The 17467-nt window shown below is 39.1% G+C and overlaps 1 protein-coding gene across 8 annotated transcripts in view; it reads left to right on the plus strand.

Annotated features, from left to right (window-relative positions):
• The first annotated feature begins 938 nt into the window (after positions 1-938).
• The window catches only part of carmil3 (capping protein regulator and myosin 1 linker 3), a 37361-nt gene continuing 20832 nt past the window's right edge, over positions 939-17467 (plus strand). For all 8 annotated transcript variants that reach the window (XM_085930598.1, XM_085930604.1, XM_085930603.1 and 5 more), the window contains exons 1-11: positions 939-1199; positions 2863-2957; positions 9118-9168; positions 9897-9956; positions 10039-10160; positions 11473-11567; positions 11808-11878; positions 12688-12761; positions 14937-15012; positions 15152-15240; positions 16239-16333. In XM_085930598.1, coding sequence (XP_085786724.1) covers positions 1142-1199; positions 2863-2957; positions 9118-9168; positions 9897-9956; positions 10039-10160; positions 11473-11567; positions 11808-11878; positions 12688-12761; positions 14937-15012; positions 15152-15240; positions 16239-16333 — 886 coding nt within the window. In that variant the 5' untranslated portion in view covers positions 939-1141. The remainder of the gene's footprint in view (positions 1200-2862; positions 2958-9117; positions 9169-9896; positions 9957-10038; positions 10161-11472; positions 11568-11807; positions 11879-12687; positions 12762-14936; positions 15013-15151; positions 15241-16238; positions 16334-17467) is intronic.

The following is a 17467-nucleotide window of genomic DNA, read 5'->3' on the forward strand; positions in this document are numbered from 1 at the left end:
ATTACACTGTTTTCTACTCCGGAAACTCTCAAAGGACAAACTGATAGCATGACACAGCTGGGCCTCCTCATGATGAGCAGCTCATTCATCTGCATTTGTGAGAGCGTGCTTCTCATAGAATGAAGCGATTGCGGGACACTCGCTGAAAAATCTGTCTTCATTGAAACTGTGACTATAGAACTATTGAGTTGCATAAGGCACAGAGCCATTGACAAGTGCTCACTCGGATTGAGTGGGTGAATCATACATCGTTGTCATCATCAGCTTTAACCTCTTCTTCTTCCCAAATTGTATCGTGGACATGAGTGGTCCGCTCTAAATCCCAAGCCATAAAATACTGAATATAATGACTTAATATTTTCACTTAAGAATGAATTATGTTGGGGTTTTTTTCTGCTTGATTTGAGTGCTTGATTTGTTAAGCCAGAAACAACTAGAGATAAATGCGTGAAGCAGATGTCTTTGTGACCTTCTGCAACCTTGAACAAACCCTGATGGGAAAAAAATAAAACATTCATTCTGTATACCAGCACTATCTATGAGATATGAGCTTAAGAATGCATGCTCTTTGTCACAATTCTACAATAGCACCATCATGGCTCTTCCATCTTTATTGTCATCTATTTCAAAGAACACAAAACAAATGCATTTTTTAGTAAATTATTATGTTTAGGTTCCAAACTTTAAAAGAACACCAAAAGTTTCACTAACTTATCCATATCACAAATAAGCCTAATGGTAGTTTTTTTTTTTTCTTTAACCCAAATTTGAAGGACTATATATTTTTTTTAAAGACGGTTTTATGCAAGTAATATTGAAAGGAGCGATCCAGAGGACACATTAAAAAACGTTAAAATCCATGCTGATCTATGCATATAAGGAGGAATTTGAGAGCATCTGATGAATAAATGTATCCTGATTAACCCCCCTCTCCCTCTAGCTCTCTCTCACTCTCTCTCTCGCTCACTCTCTCTCTCTCTCTCTCGCCCACTACCAGTGCAAATGCGAACAGCGTGCCACAACATCTCTTCGCTTCACAGCTCGCGGTGGCGCAAAGGGGACAGCAAGAATCACGTCTGAGGGGCATTTGGGACGTTTGCAGAGTTTGTGGAGGATCAACCTACGCAGCAAGGCGCGCGTCATGGCCTCCAAAGAGACCACAGCGTCGGGCTTTGCCAGTATCAGCAGGGAAATGACAGGTGAGCTAAAAATGACTTTTCCCTTGGGTTAAGCGTGTTGTTTAATCTCCCAATCATAACACCGCTCCGGAAGTGAAAGCTGTCAAGATTGTTTTGCAGGACACGATTAGTTTTACATGCTTGTCTAGTTAAGAATTACAATTTTGATTTAATGATATGTGCATCTTGAAAGGCTGCAGGTTTTTTTTTTCTTCCCCCTTTTTATCCACTTTCAGAGTGATTCCATCTTTATTTATTTATCTAAAGTTTGCTTTCACCGGTGAGCTGCTGCAGAGCACGCACACAATCGCATGTTTGGTTGTTGAAGTGTTGCACAAGAAACGCATCTCTCATTGCTAATTAACCTGACGGGGTTTGCCACTTTAATCTAGTTGTCAACCAGCTCATCCTAGCCAAGCCCCTTCTGTCTGACCATGCTGCATTAAGTCATTAACACACCTGACAGATTCCAACCAACCTATGCAAAAAAAAAAAAAAAAAAAATCTGTCTGTTTGCTTGATCCACAGTATGAGAGCAAACTTTTTTTGGTTTCTTGCAGGAAAATGACAGGTCTATTTATAGAGAGCCTGCAGAAAGGCATCTGCAAAACACATTTCCATTAGCCAGGCCACTCGAGTACACTTACAATATGTGCAAGCCCCTTGATGCATCTTTGAAGAATATATTTTTGTATGTGCATTGGTATAGCGAGTAGGTGGAGGACATCAAACTAGCTGTGGCTATTCCAGGCCTTCAAGATCGCAGCATCTTTCCAGGTTTTACTGGAGTAAGCCGTGTTGTTTCTATTGGGCTGAGATGCTAAAAATAGCCCAGATACAGTAGGAGTCCTTGTTTAGAGGTTCTCTGTGTTGACAATGTGTGCTGGTTTATAGCTCAGTCTTTGAAATTACGGATTTTTGTGATTACGTCAATGGTTTTAATGGTTGCACACATCTGCTTTGTATTTCTTTCATTTACTCATTTATTATGCTGAAATGAGTCATGGGTGATGCCAACATTATGATAACAGCAAAATGCCACCAAACATAAGAAAATAGTCATTGGAATGTTAATAAAGTTAAGGGATGCATAATTCATTCATTTGTTCTTGATTTAAGATGCCCTCACTAACATTTATCATCATCATAGTTATCATTATTAATACATCGGCTTCCTGTTCTCCATATTTGTTCATGTTTCTTTTTAATAGGGGACTAAAGAGAGACATTTTCTTTACAATAATCTTTGCTATTCACCCCCCACTAGTTTAAACACAGTTAATATTGCAGGGTTTTTTTTTTTATATTAATGAAGCAGGAAAATCCACCCAATTTTATCCTAGGTGGCCATTATGCAACTTGCTGTACTGAAAATGACACCACATCTCTGCCCATAGAAACACACAGCTCACAAATTTGCATGCATGCTAGCGATATTGCTAACATGACTTACTCCTGATTAGTATTGCCCAACTTTTTTTTTTTTTCTTCTAGCATGAGTGAAATTAATTGCTGCAGCTAACTGGCTGTTTTTTAAAAAAAAATATTTATCCTAATTACAGTATATGAGGCATTGTTGATTATATTTTATTATTATTATTTTTCTTTTTCTTTTTATTTTTTACATTTATTTATATATCTTTTAAAAATGTTTTACATACCGGTCTTTTCTTCCTCCTCCCAGAGAATATCAAGAAGTTGCTGGAGAAACAGGCCATTAAATTTATGAGAGCCATCAAACTGGACACCAAAAGCGGGAAATCGGAAGACAGGATTCTGGTAAGAGAGCCTGATAAAGAGTCACTTTCAGTCCCCCTATTACTCTACCTTCTTGTCAAATCATCTGAATGAGCTATTGCTGATTGCATCTTTTAGGTGCGACTTGATGAATATGGACTTGAATGACACAAACGTCTTAGAAGCCAAGCACAAATCAATCGAGCTTGATTGAAACAAATTGAGAGACCCGTAAGAAGTCACAGATTAGGCATCTTGCCACATGAGACAGACGCGTTGAAAATCAGGGCTTAAGGCAGATGCTTCCTAAGCAGAGCAAAGTGGACACCGTGTCATGGCCTACTGAATCCAAACCACAGAGTTTATTAGATGTGGCAGGATGGCCTTAATGCCACAGGCATAAGTTTGCTGTGTGTATGTGTGAGCCTGACATTGTACTGTACACTACGTCCCGTATTATTTATTTATTTCTTACAAAGAACTGTATGGGGAGTGCATCAGATGGGCTGTGATGCGTTCAAGGTACAAATGATGACTTGGTCAACCACATTAGTAACTGATCACATAATTACGGTTGCATGGCTTGATTCTTCTAAAGAAGGCAAAAGAAGCTTCAAATTATCATATCCAATTATCAGTATTTTTTTTTTTTCCATCCACATCTTTTGTCTTATGCCACCCCCCCCCCCACCACCTCCTTTGCCATCATTACCCCTCCCCACTATTTCTGTCATGTCATCTCTTTGTTTCCTCGCGACCTCCCTCTTTCCCTGTCATTCCAATCACTTTCCTCCTCATCATCGCCCTCGATTGTTCTCCTCCCCCCCGGCATGCCAGTTGCCTCTTACTTTCCGCTGCTTCTCCCTCGTGTCCTTCCCTCTATCTTTAATACAACCATTAAAAAGTATCGGGGTCCTCTTTTTATCACAGGCAATTCAATTAGTTCCAAGATTTTTTATTTTTTTTTACTGTCCATATGGGCCTTGGCTACTGCTCTAAATTTATTCAAGGAAGAAAAGAGATGAAGGGATTCATTCTTGTTTCAATCTGGAAATTTTCTCCACTTTTGAATGTTATATTCACAAAACTTGAAAACTAAGCACTAAGACTCAACAGAAGGCCTGTGATGGTTCTTCCCCCTAAGCAGGCGTGTGGTTACCTTTGAGCTGAATCTCCAAGTTGATTAAGTTTGCGGATATATTTAGCACATCATTTTATATGTTCCAATTTGCTGTTCTCTCTTTTTATTGCCTGGCCCCTTTCTGCCCTCTGGAGATTGATAGTATCCAGCTGTCTGTATGTGTTGAGTGTACCAGCCATCACGCTATGACACACATCTACATCGACATGGTTGAGCCACCACCCCTGTTACTATTCCAGACACAAAGCAAGGGTGTAGCATCGCAAACAAGAGCCACCCAGGGCAAAATCCTTTTTGTGGAGCATCCACATATATGGTTCAGTGACACAAAACCTCCTCAAATTCTTCTCCTCATTATTAGATCACCCTAATTTAGGGACAACTTCAAAAACAAAGCACATCTTCAAAGGCAGAGGGGGAGGTGGAGATGGTGCACAAGGGTGGGGTTACTCGAGGAAAAGGAACAGAGGGAAAGAAGGGATGATGGCGATGTGATGCCCCAGTTGTCGATTTGGCTCTTCCGCCACTTATTTGTCCTGATTGGTTGCTATGTTTTCATCCGGTGCTGTTCCATTGCTCCAAAATATGGTTCAATGGAGGTCCTGCTAGTGAGACTTCAGCTGGGGGATGTATGAGGGAAAGTTTGTGGTGTCAAATATTTCAGTCTGCTTTGTGGTCTTGCCAAATTGAGTCTCACTTGGAGTTCCCGCATCAACCTTTAGTGTGATTTGCTCAGTTCCAGATGCTCTTGTTTTCAGGGCCTCATTTATCGACATTAAAGGTGTAAACAATATGTAAACCAGACAGCGAGCTGGAAAACAATAATTGTAAAGCTGCGTGATGAAAACCTAATCAGACTCATTGCACAAATTGGCTACATAAGACAGCCATTCAAAATGTCATGAACAAAAAAAAAAAATCACTTAATTTGCATAGAAAGTTCATCAAAGAACGCAGGAGCAGCAGGTTGGGATGAAGCCAATTGGAGAACTGTTTAAAAAAAAAAAAAAAAAGACCAGAAACGGCTGCTAGTTACATTAGAAACTACTTACTTAATTGATAAATGCAACATTTTTGAGAAATACAGGCTGGAGTATTCTTCTTGAACATATAAAACAAACGCTTGTCCTGGATTTGAATGCATTTGTGCGTGGGTGCTACAAAACAAAGGGAAAGAAAACTACTGAATTTCAAAAGCAAGTTTGCACCTTTATCGTGGAAAACAAGGTCTTTCAGGGCTGTGAAAAAAAACATAGAGCAATAAAATCAGAGACAACTTACGCTAGTGGCAGAGTGCTACGTTTTCATGTTTGCACCATTCTGTCAACACTCTATTTCTCTGTCGAAGATGCTTGCGTAATGGTGTGTATTACCACTTCTCTGTTAGGATTCGCGCTTCCACTGCGTGTGATGCTCACTGTGACTATCCATATTTACCATCTGACAGTGCGTGATATCAGCCCTCACTGCTGTAATTAGAATTTGGGTTTAATACGATTAACATACCACATGTTGGTTGCCCCTGGCGGTGAGTCTATGAAGTGTGACTGCTGACCTTCTCTCCTCCCCCCATGAGGAGACAAATAAGTGTTGCCCTGCAGTCCTACACATCACACCAAGTATTTCATCTTTTATCTCTTAGTCGTTTCCTTTCTTTTAGTTTAGCGTCACTTTGATGGAATTTTTGGAATGTGGGAGGAAATCGATGTACCTAGAGAAAACCCACGCATGCAAACTCCACACAAGAAGGCAGGATCTGGGATCAAACCCTTCAACTCGGAACTGTGAGGCAAACGTGCTAACCAGTGCTCCACCGAGCGGCTTAAAGTACAAAAAATGTTGAATTGCTTTTGTACAAGTCAAGCCTCTAGGGCATTCCCACGTGCGAGTGAGCAATTTGGAATTGTGACATCACAATTATATAATCCACCCTCAAACATAATTTATGAATTACTGTGCAAAGATCCAGATACGAATTGACAAGTGTGTAATGTAGAGCCTTCACAAGTTAAAATGCTTTTGTTGTCCTTGCCAAGTCTGGTTGCAACCTATTTTACAGGTCATAATAGAAATGAAAGACGTACTCGCCACTGGCAGAGAACTTTATAGGGTGAGCTGAGCCCTGGCTCAAATACTTGAGACTAGACCAGTCCTGGAAAAGGCAGCAATGCTATTATTATTGTTATTATTGTCATCCAACCCTGATATGTGCTCAAGAGGCATGTATATGTTTTTCTATAAGCTCGCATGCTGTACCGAAGCAAGCAGCCATGTCAGATCGGTCCGTGTTTTGTTCTTTCTGTCTATTGTTTACAATTTGTATCATTTATATGTCCTTGTGCTTGAGCTCCAAATACCACAAGTGACCAAATCTGGCTCTGATCTGCAGCTTGTTGCCTTAGAGGTTTCGCTGCAATGTACACGGCCCACAGACTTATAATGTGATTTGCGCCATGTCGTTTGAAGTACAAGAAGCGGATCCTGACAGTTTATGATTAATATTCCCACTCCCCAACCCCTGCCCTCAACTGACTGCAACACACACGAGAGGAACCATTATTTCTGTTTACAGCTTGTACTTGCACTCTAACATTGCCTTGACATTTTGCTATTGGGCCTACCGGTTCTTTAAACTAGTGCAATCTCAGCAAGGGCATGACTGTTATCTCTTCCCACCTTCATCTCTCAGCTCCTTTATTTTTATTCATCTTTTGGTTACACAGACGCTGACGAGGCGTGTCTGACTAAGTCTGGTGGTTTAAAAATAAAAAAAATAAAAAAAATTCAAGTCTAGGAGAATTTCTGATGCAAAACTGAAGCTTTTCAACCTGCAACAAATGAATTCAACTTGACAGGATGGGAAATGAAACGTGGTAGCTAAATATGCTCTATGAAAAAGTTTGACTTTGATACTATACTAGCATAAAGTACCTTGAAACCTGTACTGAAATGGTATACCTAGACAAAAATCTGAAAATGAGCAAAAAGTGCAAAAATAAAACTGGCACAAAACTTAAAAAAAAAAAAAAGAATAATTCAGAATATTAGGATAAGCTTCATCTGAAAATCACAACACAACAAAAAGAACAGTGCTGAAAATAAATAGCATTGAGACGTTTTTATGAAGGTATGGTACTGGTATTCCACGCAACACGATTCTCATGCGAGCTTTATGTGATCTAATATACTTCATGGCAAAGGTCTTTGGACACAATTCAGCCCATTCAGATCAAATATTGGATGCAGGCTCAGACACTTAAATTCCCCATTAAATCTTAACTCCAGCTTTCAGCTTGGACAGTTATTTGATCCTGACATTAAGGGAAGGCCCTTTTCTATTCCAGCATGACTTGTCCCAATGCACAAAGCAAGGTCCATTTAGGGATGGTTGAATAATTTTCTTGTGAGAAAAACTCAGAAAACAATTGCAAGTCAGGACATCTTCTGACCATTCAAATGTTCAACCACAGCAGGATTAGACTTTAGGAAGTGACTACAAGCATGTGCTTGTTAATAGTTGTAGGTAAACACATTGTATTGGAAATTATAATATCATAAAGAATAGTGCAGAGTGGTTCGAAGTCTATGACAAAGCTTGCATATCAATTAATCTCCTTCAAAATTGCCATACTGCTCACATGTCCATGTATTATCGGCTTATGTCTAAAAAGAATTCCTGCCAAAACACACGGTTGATCAAATCTAACTCATCTGAAGGCCTGAATTATTGATGCCTCTATTAATACGAGGAGAGCTGCCAGATTGTCTTTGAAGGAAGGAGATTCCCAGTCTGTCTCTTGTTCTTATTCCGAGACCATATGCTTTGTACTGGTTTTATACTGGTGCCGTGTCGGAACGACAGTATACTGCAAGTATATTGCATTGTTGCAATAGAAATTATATTTTCCATACCTTTCTAATTGCCAAGGTTTTTTTTCAACTCATTGCTTGGATGTATCAATAAAAGTTGGGTTTCTTGAGTGCTCGGTAGTGGAAGAGAATAAGAAGGCTATATTATCAGGATGCAAATCTCTCCCTCCCACCCTGTCTCACTCGCTCGCTTTGTACGTTTGGTTTTTCTTTCTTCTTCGTACCACCTCTCAGCAGGGCGCCATTAACCATTCAGTCCAGAGAGGCCTTGAGGAATTGTAAGCGACAGAGCAGAAAAAGAATAGAAAATACTAAAGCTCAAAAAGGAGATGGGGGGAGTTGAGAAAAAGAGAGAGTTGAATGGTAAGGATAGGATGAGATACAGACAGGACACTGTCACACATTAGGAGATGGAGGGATTAGGGATTAGGCGTCCGTAAACGAATTTCCATGGAAATGAAAAGCGAAATCTGCGGAATGACAGAGGGCACTATACTTGGGTTTTACGGTCAAGACGGATACAAATGGATACACACAACATGTAGAATAGACAAAGTGGTATTTGTCTGTGTAGGTATTATTGCTTACAAATTTTGCATTGTGAATTAGGTCAAGACTCATGACTGTATTGACATGACCAGTACTGGTATCGGTATCGGTATCGGTATCAGTGTGGATGTGTGAATGTGTCTATACTGCGACAGAAATACATATATTTTCCAGGCAGTTGTAGTTGGAGTGTCAGCTACGTGGAGATACTCAAATGTAAAACAACTGGGCTGACTGCATATCATCCGCAAAAATGAATTTCTTGAGCTCAGTCAGGCTCTCTGCTCAACAGCGGGGTATCTGTCATGAAGCCATAGCGGAGAAAGCCAAGCGAGGGCTGGCACTTTAAATAGTGAAGTAAGCAATCCTGTGACAAACACTTCAGTTCTCCTTTCAGGTTTTTTTTTTTTTTTTTTCTCGTTCTTGAAAACACTCAATAAAAACTTGTACTGGTGCTCGATTGCAGCAGCCGTCATGAGTTACATCAGTGAAAATTGACCCCATTTCCAGATGAAGCCATGCAAGCCTGTGCCGTGATGTTACATCTTATTTTTTTGTATCTGTCCTTACAGCTCTCATACATTATTATTATCATTATTATTACTATTGTTCGTTTTTTTGAATATTGTTTTCTCCCCACAGGTCCTTGCGACATGGAGACTGTATCTCTTTGCTGTCAAAGTGCCTGCAAAGGTAAATATTTCTCCTCTAGCTCTTGAATTTTATGGCTTTCACTCTCTAACCTTGATTCGTTGATATAAATTTCTGTTTGAAGTCGAGAAGATAATTACAATGACTCCAAGGCCTAAAATGGCAGCTGGTTGAAAGAATTTGGGCCAGATTTTTGGCAACCAACTAAAGTTGCTTTTGTTGTTAAATTGAATTCGAACTATATGAAGTCATCAGCTGTTAATCCTCCCTTATGTTTTTTGCTGTTTAGAAAATATGGCAGTCTGTTCCTAGTCTTAATACTTTAAACCATAGGTTTCAAACACAAGGCCCGGGGGCCAGATATGGCCCACCACATCTTTTTATGTGGTCCCGCAAAGACAAATTGTGCATCAACTTCATGTGTCAATACTAAAATTATAAATTGTCTTTTCTCCAATTTTTACAACATTCATCTTTTTAAAACATTTGAACAATGGCCCTCCGAAGGAAACAATAACTATGATGCGGTCCGTGATAAAAATGAATTTGACACCCCTGCTTGAAGCTATCCATGATGCACGATTTATGTGACCAAATGTAATCATAGTTTAATCAGTCTTCAAGCTCATTGTAAAAAGAGTGATCTGATTATGAATATGGATTATAATTAATTTACCGTATTTTCTGCACCGTGTGAGTGTTAAGAATGTATTGAAAACAAAGAACCATGAAAGTTCTAAACAATATGACAACGATCTGTTCTCTTCAAGGTGGAGGTCACGTTCAACTTCTTGGAAATACGTGCAATGAACACTTATCAAGAACATCAGGTACCGTTGTTGGAGAGGTTTCCTATTCCTCCTTGGCCTGACTAAAGATGAACACAAACACTATCTTGTCTACATCCTGTAGGTTATAATCGATACAGACAAGACCACTTATTCGCTGAGACTGGAGAGCCAGGACCAGTTGGATCACATGGTCAGTCACATCAACTACGCCCTCTCCCGAGTCTTCAACAACTCCATTTATGCGTAAGCATGCAAGACTCCCTTTTGCCTGAAGGAAAGAAGTCTTCCTGTTTTTGTGTTGTGTAAGCTGAAAAGCAAAGACAAGTTGGCCAACAGTAAGTGTGCTCGACAGAGCTTTGGGATGTTGGCAGCTTCACTTTTTGGCCGGCTTTCCATTTCATCAGCCAAGTGAATCCTTGTATCTCTGTAGTTTGCATCCAACCCATTTTGGTGTCATACTACATTTTAACACCAAGCAATCATTGTGGACTAATTTATCCGGCTGACACTGAGGAGCTGAGACCTTAAGATAAAGCCTTGGCTCATTTTTACTTGGTGACAGACTTGATGCTTTACCTCAACATCATATGTGGGGCATCCATAGAAGATTGGCTTAGGATGGATCAATTGTTCTGAGCAACATTGTCACTCATGATTAGAATTTAAATGGTATGAAAATTGCACATCACGATTCATACGGAATACACTTTTTTTCCTTTTCTTTTACAATTCTACGCAATATTCCACAATACCTGCAAAACAGCATTATTTTATACAAGAATCTAACTCAATCTTATGTACATACACAGCCTTTGCTCAATACTTTATTGATGCACCTTTGGCAAGTGTGTGAATATGATGCCACAAGCTATTTTTACCTACTAGGCAATTTTGCATGTTCCTCTTTTGCTGCACTTCTTAAGACCCATCAGGTTCGATAGGGAGGTGCACAGCCATTTTGAAATCTCTTTGGAAGCTTTCATTTGAATTCCAGTCTGGCTGGGGCCACTCAAAGATATTCGCAGAGGCATCCTGAAATCACTCCACTGATAATCTTGGCTGTGTTACACCCAGGATGTCTCTGTACAGTGTTGCCTTTATATACTATATATATATATATATATATATATAAGCAATATATATATATATATATCTTTTTAACATTGATTCTACATGCATTTTTAGTAATGTTAATCTGCATAGCAGTTAAATTTGAGCTGAAGTGGTACACCCCTTCCATTTTTTTGAAGCGGTTTACTTGTTTTGTATGCATGAGGATAGTGTTCATACTCAAGCCGCACCAGCAGAGCAATTAAACTTTCCTTTCAACCAAACTAAACATGACATGTGTGCACTACCCCATTTATCTCAACTGCGGTTGTCTAGTACCCTTCCAAACCTTTGGCACTGAACTCAGAATATTAAATGACATTTATTCTTATATCACAACGCACAATTTATTAAAAAGTCAGGTTTTTTTTTTTCTTTTTAATTCTTTAGTATAAAACTATCACACTGTATGATGTGCATATTACAGTTGCAAAATATTTTTCAGCCCACCTATTTGTCGAGCGGAAGGAGACATGGCTGATGGGATTCACCAATATTCACCAATTTCAGAGTCATCGTTAGACCCCCAGAAAACCTGTGGTAAATCGCTCATCTCTTTTTGCTGCTCCAGTACATGATGAACACTCATAGTGTCCATCTGATTATTGGCTCGGTGAGCCACTAAGTAATCAGATGTGCGTTTTTAATCGTTTTAAACTACAAGCAACAAAAGTCAGTCACGGTGCACGCACCTCTTTGTTTATAACTGTAATCGGTTCGCTTTCATCTTTTTATCTTTGTGCTCGGGATTAACTTCTTCTTATCTGTTTTATCGTTCAGGAGGTTTTTCAGAGACGTATGCAGCTCTTTGTGACTATAATGGAATTGGGTGCAAAGAGGAAGTGCAGTGGGTAAGGAAAATGTACAAGAGACGTCTTTTGCATTGTCAGTGGTGGTTGTCATTGATTCTATCAGTCTGTGCAGTGTTATGCATTGTTTATATGATTTCTATTTGTTAAATTTCAAAAATGATTCTGTGTGTTGCTCATGCATGCAGACAGTACTCGTATGTCTATTGAAATACTTTTGTATTAGCAGCTGGTATTGGTTTTCTGTCCTTTTGTACTAAGTGGTTGTAGACGTGTAAAACCTTAGCCTGTAAAATGGTTTGATTTTTATTTTTTTTATTTATTTTTTTAGGATCTGTATTGTCCTATTGAATACTGCAGTGAGAAATGGCTTTTTACTAGAGATGGGAAAATAAAGCTTCAAATTAGCGTAATAAACCAGTTCTCGAGATGACATTGTTGGTTTTAATAAAGGGGTTTAAGAAATGCTAAGTCAGTGAGCTTTTACCCCAATATTGAACAGTGTGTCGTTAAAAAATATTACTGGTTCATGAAGCAAATTTGAAGCTTCATGTTCCCATCATTGTCTTTTACATGGTAACCCATATTAAAAGTGTTTGTTTTTCATAATATTGACGACGAGAGTGAGTGAGTGAGTGAGTGAGTGAGTGAGTGAGTGAGTGAGTGAGTGAGTGAGTGAGTGAGTGAGTGAGTGAGTGAGTGAGTGAGTGAGTGAGTGAGTGAGTGAGTGAGTGAGTGAGTGAGTGAGTGAGTGAGTGAGTGAGTGAGTGAGTGAGTGTTCTTGTTTGCCGCCTACTCGTTTGTCGGAAGGCCACCTAAATGTTTTTCTCAATCTTATGTTTCTTCTTCAGGATGTTGACACTATCTACCACTCTCAGGATAACCGGGAGTTAAATTTACTGGATTTCAGTCATCTTGACAGCAGGTGACACAATTTTCATCTCTGCGTGTAATGGTTGTTCGTTTAAATATATTTTCATAATGGACTATGGTGGAAAGGAAACATGAAGTCATTTCTTAATTATCGAAGCCACACTTTTATATCCCATCTAAGTTTTAGCTGGTGAAAATCCTATAGCCCTTCAGATTGTAAATATTTTTATTTAAAGATTTTTTTTTGGGGGTCAAAATGGTTATTTGCAAGTGTTTCAGTGCAAGAATCTCATCAGCTGTCACTTCATATCCAACATCGTCTTACGTTAAGTGGTTGTCTAAGAAGAACATCGCAGGGTCTGATGTTGAGTGCCTTAGTCTGTCATTTCTTTCTCGGGCTGCTCAATTCCAGTTCTCCTTTTTATTCTCTTGTTCCAGCCAATCGCTAGGGAGGAGGATGGTTGGCTGGGGTGATAGGGAGATGAATGATATGCTTGTCAATGTCTGAACACAGGAAGGGAGAACAACTGTGAAATGTCATGTCTTCACTTGAGGTATCTTTTGCCCCCCCCCCCCTACGTAAAAATATGCAATCATTCAAAATGTTAACGGACAGCAGCTGAATTACAAAAAGAAGATTTAACCTTCCCTTTTTTCACCCTCATGATTGAAAGCAACACTTTTTATGTCGTGCATCCATCCAATGCTTTCAAATTTTTGAAAATGCTTACATAATCAGGAGGGGAGGACTTGCCATGTGGGTATACAACAAAGCCATTCTTCGAAGCACAATTGCAGCAATTCATGCATATATTAATGCGTTAAATGGTGAGCACCAAAAAAAAAAAAAAAAACATCATTTGAACTTTTTGCCCCCAATTATTTATTTGGTATGTGACTTTTCTGGGGGAAGTTGTTGGGCGTCATAAATTTTCAAGACCCCTCTTGATTGATTTGTCATTTGATGTGTCACAGTCTATTTCTGGCACATGAACTTTTTCTGCCCCTTTTGAGTCTTTCCAAATTCACATTCTCTTCATGTTGCCATGATTGGAGCGATTATTGCAAACTACAAGGTGATCATTCTTTGGCTGACTGATGACAGACCAAACAGCGTCAAAGCTCATTACCCTTCAATGAATGTGCAAGCTCTTTTCTCATCCATTTTCTATAGCGTGTCCTGTTTTTTCTCACCTCATCTCCTCCTTCCTTTGTCTCTGAAACACCGCCTGTGATGAAACTCCAAATGCTGTGCTTTATACAGTAAATTCTACTTTATATTTCTGTAACTGTGTTTTGCCGCTGCTCGTCTTAGCCAGGTCTCTCGTAAAAAGAGGTGGTTTCTCAATCGGACTAACGTGGTAGAATTGAGGCTAAATAAATTGAATAAAAAAAATAAAGATTCTCCCTTATTGTATAGTATTGTATTCCACTTCTTTTCAACATCTTCCAAAATCAATGACCGACTTGCTGCACTTCAAGAACAAGATGGACCATCAGACCGAATGAGTATAAGACATCAGAGGTTAATTACACACCCCCGCTGTCAAAACATGAATCGAGAGTGAGCGCCCGATGATAAATCTTGACACCACCCATCATGTTTCACATTGAGACTCAGCTGTTGTAGTCTGGTGTGACGCACGGCCTGTCGCTTGGCGGTTGCAGTCACGAGCAACAGGACCGCCTCTGGCTACATCGCACTTTCAATCCCCTTGTCTTTGATTCGGTTAGCTTTCCTTGTCTTCCTCTGGGCTTATTGTCTTGTCACTATTTGTTGGCACAGTGATGTACGGCAGGTATTGTTGAGCTTTGGTTGGACGGACACCTTGGTGAGGAGGGGCGGGGCTTAATCATGCACAACACAGACTCTGGGAGAGATGGCCTCTCAGTTTTCTTATTTTGTTATTTTTATGTGTGCAGGATTGTGCTGAAAATATTTTAAGGCCATTGACCTTTTTATTACTGCTCAAAGGTTAAAATGAAAATCCTGGATCCACGCTGTCTATTTCGATTTGCATCAACATGCGTTTTTCGACCATAGTCTTTAAAAATGTTTGGAGGACCCTGGATACATGGATTATTGAGCCTTAACATACACATTACACACATGCAGAGTAACAAGGAGCTTAGCTGCAATAATGTGACTGCATGAATCTGTGACTGATGTTTGGAGGAGATTGATTTGGCCTATTTATATGTCTGCTTTGTGTGATGTGTGTTCCAGGGATCTGGCTGTGATTGTGGCATCCATTGCGTACAATACTTGGTTCACCAAGCTCTACTGCAAAGACATGCGTATTGTAATTATTATTTTTAAATTATTTTATTTTTTATTATTATTATTTTTTTAAATATTATTTTTTTTTATCTTCTTTACTTGACTAACAGTGAGCAGTGATGTTTTAATCAAGAGAATTGCTCAACTCTTTTACTTTGTAGGGGTCAGAAGTGGTGGACCAGGTCCTTCACGCAGTCAGCAAGTCCAACAGCCTGGAAGAACTCACTCTGGAAAATGCCGGACTGAAATCGTAGGTTTCTCCGTGTCCTCCTCCCACCTGCCCGGTCACCTTTGCATTAAAAAAGTGCCTTTGTTAGACTACTCTTGTTCTTTTTTGCACCCTCACGCTTCATAGAATTTTCTTCTTTTGTCCTCCCACTGCTCCCAAGTTTTTTTCTCCTCTTTGCTTTGCTCTTTTATTTTCCATCTCTGCCTGGCCTTTCACCTTACCTCATCTCTGTATCTCACCTCAGCTACCACGCTTGGCATGACCTTTTTAGTGCCATTTTCTTTGTGTGTTCTACAAATTTCAAACCATAGTATTGACGTGGTCTCTCCCCCACCTGCCTGCAGACGATGGGTTATTTATCTGTTGAAATGTTTTGGCAGAGGAAGTTCCACATTTTGGAATACTTCAAATGAAATGGATGTCTCAGGGAGAAAAAGAAGTTGAGATGCTTTTCACAAGCTAAAAATATCATCAAATATGCTTTAACATCTTTGGATGAAAAAAGTATGACTTGTGATGATACTCAAACATGAAATATATTTTTTTTGTTACTGCATGGTTTTGTTTTCCATCACAGTTTCCAGGAGGTGGTCAACTTAACAAATCTGTGTCATTTTTGCTTAATGTTGTATTCACAATGCCCATGAAGTTTTTTTTATTTATTTATTTTTTTTTCTCCGCTGGGTAGCTTCATGTCTGAGCTACAAACATATCACAGCAAGTTGTAGGCGAGCTCTTGGTTTGTTTATGTAACATGTTTTGAAATTGTCAAACTCTTTACCAAATTTGACACGTTGATTTGGTAGAAACATAAAGCAATTTTTTTAATTTTAAAAAGAAGATCAGTATCAAAAAATACAAACACGAGTAAAGAACTTTCCAATAAATAATAAAAGTTTGGAGTGGTAATTTGCCCATAGTTAATCCAATTTTTTTTAATTATAATTATAAATAATAAAAATTAAATAAAATTATTCATGGATGGAACTGCATTCCATTTTTTGCTTTTATTCTTTCAGAGATTTCCCTCAGAAAATGGCAACGGCCCTGTCAGAGAACCCAGCCTCTGTGATTCACTCTCTAAACCTGGCACACAACACGCTTGACAACCAAGGTATCAGCCTGAGCTTCTCCTCCACATCACACTCTCTCGGGCCACCTCTAATCTTTTTACCTCATCCTGGCTTTTGGACGCTTTTGAAGAATTCTAACCAACGGTTCTCAGTGATCCCTCATTTTCACCTACTACTTTTTTTTTTTTTAACTATATTTAGCTGCTCTTGATGCCCCACACATTGATGCAAGAATGGTCACACTGATTTCTTTGTGAATCTGAACGCATTTATTGCTGACATATTACGGAACCCTTTTCATGATCTGCTGACAATAGGGCTGAACAATTACAGAAAAAAAATTGTCTCTGGTTTCATAAATGAAACCCACAGCCAAATTTACATCTTAACCTTCACTTTCTCGTGAGAACGAAAGATAGCATGGGCTAGCATTGCCCACTCCCTCATGATCTTCAAATTTCTTATCTCATTGTAACTATGCATGCATGGCACCATACTTCCCCGAAGAGGCCAACGCGTGCACAACAGGAATTTTATTTATTAATTTTGATTTTTTTTTAGCATCTCTTAACTTTGTAAATAATTTTGTGGTTGTTCTTTAAAGTTATATTTCAAGTTGAGTCTTCAAGGATTTAAGTCATTTCTGTCATCGCGCCAACACACATTTCCACAAGACACGGCATGAAATACGATACCCGAGGTCCCAGGATAGCTCGATAAGTCCCAAGATTTGTGAATAGGAAACTAGACCAATAAAATTGGATTAAATAAATATGATATGAGTACAGGGGGGGGGGGAAATGCTTATTCACGGTTTGAATGTGTGCAAAGATACATGCGGCATAAATTTTGCTGCAGTAGAATGATAATGCAAGAAGTGCTCAATCCACGCTCACCAATTCCGTATCATCTTCAAAAAAGATGTGACACATGAAAAAACGCTTTACGTGTTAACATCTTTGTTTTTTTGTTTTTTTTACCATGCAACACTCTCGGTTACCATTGTTTTCACATTTGTTTTGTATTTGACTTTTTGGCAATGTATGGGGGGGGTGAGGCAATTTAGTTTGATAATAGGCAGCAGAGATGTGCGTGGGCTACTATTTTCATAGTATGCTTCATTAGTGGATGTGATTTTTTATTTTTTTTCCTTTTATTCGGGGGGGGGGGGAAAT

This window comes from Syngnathus leptorhynchus, chromosome 14 (assembly GCF_054491065.1).
Source record: "Syngnathus leptorhynchus isolate UIUO chromosome 14, UIUO_Slep, whole genome shotgun sequence".
In the NCBI taxonomy this organism is placed as follows: Eukaryota; Metazoa; Chordata; class Actinopteri; order Syngnathiformes; family Syngnathidae; genus Syngnathus; species Syngnathus leptorhynchus.